Source organism: Miniopterus schreibersii (assembly GCF_964146895.1).
Source record: "Miniopterus schreibersii genome assembly, chromosome: 13".
NCBI classification, from domain to species: Eukaryota; Metazoa; Chordata; class Mammalia; order Chiroptera; family Miniopteridae; genus Miniopterus; species Miniopterus schreibersii.
Genome location: NC_138113.1, coordinates 55,441,653 through 55,447,652, shown reverse-complemented (window position 1 = coordinate 55,447,652; position 6,000 = coordinate 55,441,653). Strand labels below are relative to the sequence as shown.

The window sequence follows — 6,000 nt, the reverse complement described above, 5'->3', positions numbered from 1 at the left end:
CTGTTTTAGGTTTCGGAGACTAAGAGGGTTGTTCCTTCCCTGCACGGAGACCTCTTCCAGCGGGGCCAAGAGCACGAAACAGTTCCTTTCACAGTGGAAGCACTTCTTGAATCTTCTTACAAGTTTGGAGATGCTGTTGTTTGGGCTGCAGGAAAGTCTCTCACTCTGTGTGGACTCAGTGCACACAGTTGAAAGGTGAGTGCAAATGCTGAATTGATTTGGGGGAAAATCAGAATAAATAGGGATAGAAGAAATTTCTTAAACTATACCATTACTGGTTGAGGCTTATTACAGTTTTCTCCCGAGGAAATCATTTGTTTTAATGAAAGAACTATAAAGTAGAAAGGGGAAAATGTTATTAAGAGAAACTAAATTTACCTACAATAACAGAAGAAATGGCAGAGGCAGGACAGCAGGAGGAGGGGAGTGAACACATACATTCTGCTCTGTGTCAAGTGCATTACTGTGCATTATTCTGAAATCCTCACAATGCTCCGAAGGGTTACATATTTTTGTCTCCACTTGGACAGATGAGGAGCCCTCCAAGGATTAATAACAACCTGATAAGAATAGTCCCACTCATTTATCTAGTTGGCCCTGTAATAAGAGGATCCAAGAAAAAACTCTGTACTCATTTCAAAGACGAGAAAACTGAGACTTGAAAAGCTTCAGAAACTTCCAAGGTCAGATTTGACTTGATCTGTCTGACGCCAAGGTCATGCTGTTAAGACCTCGGCTTTGTCCCTTATTAGCTCTCAGGATGTGATTATAATCCGCTCCTAAAATAGTGTCTTGCAGTAAAAATCCACTATTAGGAATAACCAATTTAAAACATTTTTTCAGGAAGGTAAAATCTTTTTTTAATCCCTTAACGTGTGAATATTTTATGTAGAGACTTAAGACTAAAACAAGGAAGGAGACAAATATTATTTTCAACCCCCGAGCTTCCCAGCCTTGAGCGATTCCTGCCTGAGTGTCAGGCCCGTAGCACTTGCTGCAGGTGCTTTTCTGCTCCACCCGACTCTGCAGCGCGCTGAGGCCTCTCGTCCTCTGTGTTCAGGGCTCTTGTCTGGAAACACTGGGATGGCCCAGCCCCTCAGTTCTCTGATTTGAGGAGCTTCTGCAAAATCCTGCTGGTCTGGCAGGTGTGCTTCTTTCTGTGACGACTCTAGTTTGGGTCATCCCAAGGGTCCTCCTTTCCCTTTTAATATTTGAAGGAGGTACTTTGAAACACTGCAACTATTACCAGAGGTTCAATTTTGTAAAATCCAACTATTTCTGTTATATGGAATCTCCGAGGTTAATTTTTTTTTAATTCATCTGTAATTTTATTGATATTGTTATCACAACTGGTTATCCATTTCTTCTTGTATATTCCATGGAAATGCTCAAGTAAGACTAAAATTACTTAAGTCCTTAAAGACATTCCCTGAAGTATGCATTGCTACCTTTATGGTTCTAAATAACTCATTTTAGGAGTTGGCAATTTAACTGATGCTTCCTAATACTTGGGTACTTACACATTTCCTCATTTCTTAAATAATTATAGAGATTCCTTTAATGGATCCAGTCTCCTGTAACTTATAATTTTTCTTAATTTTATATGTCTTTTCAGATCAGGTGGATCTGTTCAGCTCTGGGTTGTCACTGATGGGACGATGATGAAATGGAACAAAACGACATCCTGCTTCTGCAACACACCCAGAAACCTGTTAGAGCTGTCGGGCCTCCAGTGGCAATGAGAAGTGTGTATTCAGATCATGTTGCTGCCCCTATTATTTAGAACTACCAAGACCAAAATTCATTATGTACTGTTGTTAGACTATATACAAAAAAAAAGAAATAAAGTTTCTTTCTCCTTCACTTCTCAACAAATACTTGATATGTGTTGTATTTATGACATTACATAGGTTATTCTGTTGTCCCAGTTCCAGAACTAAAGGATTCTTCAAAACCCCATGATTCTCTCTGGAATGAGGATTGTACTTTCCAACAGCTTGGAACTTACATTCATTCTATAAGAGACCCTGTCCCAAAAGAGCAACTCTCCTAAATATATGCAGATTAGGTGGCTTTCCCAGAAATATGGCTGTCATTTCAAATTTATCAGAATATATAATTTTTTCTTAAAATTTAAAGCAAATATTTCTCATGATGTTAAAAATCTCGTGTTATTTCTTTGCACTATTTGACTTCGAAGTAAGTCTCCTCAACTTGTTAAAAGTTTGTTAAAAATTTATTGAAAACAGGGCCCACCTGCTGGTCACATGCGCCTCTTCTGCGGGTGCCCTCCTCGCCGGCCCCACGGTGCTGTTGCTGCTTTTTTGGACGATGTGCAGCAGATGAGCAAGCGGCATCGCAGCATGGAGACTGCACTTCCTAGAGATCTTCTCTTTCTAACAAATCAAGTTGAAGATCCCATACGAGTGGGAGAAATTGTTTTTTTTAGAATAGAAGGAAGAGAGATTCCTAGAGTTCAAGTCTCGAAGATTCATGAAAAGCAAAGTGGACTCATCAAGCTTCTGACCAAAGGAGACAATAATGGGGCTAATGACCAAGGCCTCTATAAACAAGGACGTTGGCTACAGAAAAAGATGTCGTGGGGAGAGCGAGGGGACTCGTTCCTTATGTTGGGATTGCGCCGATCCTCATGAGTGACTATCCTAAAGTTAAGTACGCAGTGCTCCTGCTGGGTTTACTTGTGCCTGGTCCTGGTGAGAAGCTGCCTTGCTGCTCCTGGGAGGGGCGCACTTGGTGTTGCCTGTTTCCAGTAGGTGCTGGTCTGACTCCTGGAGTGGGGCGCACACGCTGGCCCTTCTTGGTAGCCCTGGTTTGCATTAGTTCGTTTCCACCCAGAGTCTGTGTGGGCAGGTGTGTGTGCATCGCTGTGCGCGCTCTGGTGAATCTCAATCAGGATTTCATATGTTGTCATTGTCACACTTTCACCTTTTTGTACATCAGTGAATTTTTTATATTAAAAGGTTGAGCCAAAAAAATTATGAAAACAAAACTTGTTCAATCAGTTGAATGTCATATTGATATGATTTTTGTCTTTCCCTTAAAAGTTAGTCAGAGCACCCTGGCCGGTTTTGCTCAGTGGTTACAGCGTCGCCCACAGACCAAAGGGTCTCGGGTTTGATTCCTGGTCAAGGGCACGCACCTGGTTTGCAGGTTCAATCCCCCGCCCCGGTTGGGCTCATGTAGGATGTGTCTGTCACAACGATGTCTCCCTTTCCCCCCACTCCTCCCTCCCTTCCACTCTACCTAAAAGCAAGAGAAAAACATCCCCGGGGGAGGATAAAATAAAAAATAAAAGAAGTTCCTTCAGACAAGACTGCAGAGGCCTAAGCAGAGGCAACTCTGAGACAGAGAAGTCGGGGAGGCCGTGGGCCCAGGGAAGGGGGTGTCTGACCCTCAGCTTTGCACGTGTCACCAAGGGCAGAGGGGACGGAGAGGCAGAGAATGGCAGGAAGCCAGGTCTTGGAGACAGAGTGTAACCTGACCAAGGCCAAGCAGTCAGGTTCACTCGCAGCTGGGAACCCCTGGTGCCACCCATTTCTGAGATGGGCCCGGGGAAGTTTGGCATAAGGAGTTAGGCAAACCTGACTCAGACGCAGCCCAGAAGCTTCAGAGTCTGAGGGTCGCTAAGCCTCTCCCGGCAGCACGCTGGCGAAGTGCCTCGGCCTGTACTCTGCTCAGTTAGGCTACACTCAAATTTGATCATGTTTCTTCCAACACGTCCTCCTGTTTTATTCTCACCTGCCATCCCTAAACCTGCACCGACGGGAACATCCTAGTTTGCAGAAAATGATACATGGCATCTTCACTCGGCATATCAGCCCTGCCGCTGATTAGCTCTCTGGCCAATCACTTAACCTGCCTGAGGATTAACCTAGTTAGCTGAGAACACACAGTCAGCCCTCAGCCAGCGCCAGGGGTAGTGGCATTTAACAGAGAAGGTACAAGACAGGTTTCCAGCAGCACAGAACTGTCTGAAATGCAGCAAATCCTGTATTCTCTTGACCCAGGTGAGCTACCTCATTCCCCAATACCTGACCTTTTCTTCGAAGGATCAGCTATTATATGGACATAAAAAGACAAAACTAGATTATTCCTTTATATCTAATTGGGATAAGTAACATTCAAATGTTAAGACTGAGTGAAGTGATTAACAGCACAGCTTTCTAATAGGCCATGCTGATTTCTCCTTCATTTCCCAGCATAAATTCTCTTAGCAACAATCATACATTTATATATTCTAGATACTAGACTCTTACAAGACATATGATTTGTAAATATCTCCTCCCATTCTATGGATTGCATTTTTACTTTCTTGAATAATCATAATTCAGCTTTTGATCAAATCTTGCTGTTACACAAATCTACAGGTATAATCAACTTAAATTTGTTAGTTGGTTTTTGAAGAAATTATCTGTAAATTTAGCTATAACAGTATTCCTTATAAAAACTTATTTTATTGTATTAAAAGATTCCCATTTTCAGATAGATATTTCTTATAGAATGTGGTCTGCATAGAGAAGTGTAAAGCTAAGTTAAATGTGACAGTTACTTCTGATTCTGTCACTTCATCAGGGTGTCATGGTGGAAAGTGGAGGTCACAGGCCACCACTGTCAGGCTGCTTTCTGTCTCATTTCACCCAGGAAGTCATAGGTCTGCTCTGAAATGTCAAAAGGTTCATGGACGCCCTCTGGTGACAGCAGAGCTTGGAGGGCACCCTGGTTTTCTTGGTTCTGCTTCAGGAAGTCAGTGATGACTTTCCACCTGGCTGCTTCAGTCTCCTCCTCTGCCCAGCGGAAGGGGGGCAGGAGTGTCCCGTGGAGAAGGGGGACCACGCAGTCGTGGTAAACCAGGAGGAACATGGCCTTCCGGAACTCTGGGTCTCTCTGGGAAAACACCACAAGTAAAAGTGAATCGATCTGCAATATTATTTATTAAATTAGATGAACTCTGTTAACTAAGAGCCATTAAGAGGGGGGCGGAGGTGCCACAGGGCCTGATAGGTGATCGGATCTGCAACAGGGACACAGTCAGGAAGTAGCCCCTCTCTGTGGGAAAGAGTCATCGAGCCACCGTGGAGCAGAGAGGAGCAGTGTTCCCTGAGCGTCTCCGGGTGACTCCTGAGACCAGGGCTCTCCTAAGCCCACTGAGGGTGTCCCACACATGCCACCCAGGAGAACGGGGTGCTGAAGTCTAATTCTGGTGATAAGGGTGTGGGTCCAAGTAAATATAAGTAAAGAACAATGTGAAGTCACTGTAACCCCTTAATTCAATTACAGCACAGCAAAGAATCATCAAGGTTTATAAGGGAAGGGCAGCAAGTGCTCTGTGTGAAATTCAGAGAAAGGACACCCAGGAGTAAGGATTCACTGTTAGACCCTTCCCACATAACAAAAGGACCACAGTGTAGATACTGTCACTCAGCCCCGACATGGACAAGTTGAGTGGGAATCACAGGGCATGGCAGTCTGAAGGTGGAGGCATCCCCACACGGCGGAGTCTGCACAGAGATGCTGCCCTCCAAACACACCCTGTGCACAGGGGCATTTCCACAGGCCTCAGGCCCAGCACCTTATCCACGGCTGCACCGGAATAGCATTAAACCTACCAATTCCAGCAAAGGTCAAATGTAGATGTATCGGTCAAAGGGAAGCTCAAATAAGGATACAATATGTATAATTTTTTTTCAATTTTTAGGGTTTTTAATTTGTTTGTAGATAATTTAGAAGTCCAGAAACCACGGCCCATGGGCCCATGTGGGCACTGCCTCTTTTTATAAACAAAGTTTTATAGAACAGCCCCGCTCAGATGTTTACACACTGCCTATAGCTGCTTTTGTGTTTCAATGGCAAAGTTGAGTCACTGACAGACTGCAGCCAAAAATATCAACCATGTGGCCCTTTCCAGTCATGTCTGTTGAGCCTGGAGAGGAGCAGCCAGGGAGCTGCACACTGAGGGGCAGGCACTGCTGGTCGTGATGA

General features: G+C 44.2%; 1 protein-coding gene and 1 pseudogene across 7 annotated transcripts in view; one reads left to right on the top strand and one right to left on the bottom strand.

The window, feature by feature from the left end:
• The first annotated feature begins 2,363 nt into the window (after positions 1-2,363).
• LOC308566286 (signal peptidase complex catalytic subunit SEC11A pseudogene) lies at positions 2,364-2,986 on the top strand (annotated as a pseudogene). Its single transcript has 2 exons — positions 2,364-2,714; positions 2,982-2,986. The product of its transcript is annotated as a signal peptidase complex catalytic subunit SEC11A pseudogene (transcript).
• A 1,117-nt stretch (positions 2,987-4,103) lies between these two features.
• The window catches only part of NPHP1 (nephrocystin 1), a 128,995-nt gene continuing 127,098 nt past the window's right edge, over positions 4,104-6,000 (bottom strand). For 4 of the 6 annotated variants that reach the window (XM_081156012.1, XM_081156013.1, XM_081156010.1 and 1 more), the window contains one exon: positions 4,458-4,905. In XM_081156012.1, the coding sequence (XP_081012138.1) occupies positions 4,633-4,905 (273 nt within the window). In that variant the 3' untranslated portion in view covers positions 4,458-4,632. Of the gene's footprint in view, positions 4,906-6,000 lie in introns of all 6 variants that reach the window. The other 2 variants (XM_081156009.1, XM_081156008.1) reach the window with 2 other exon arrangements.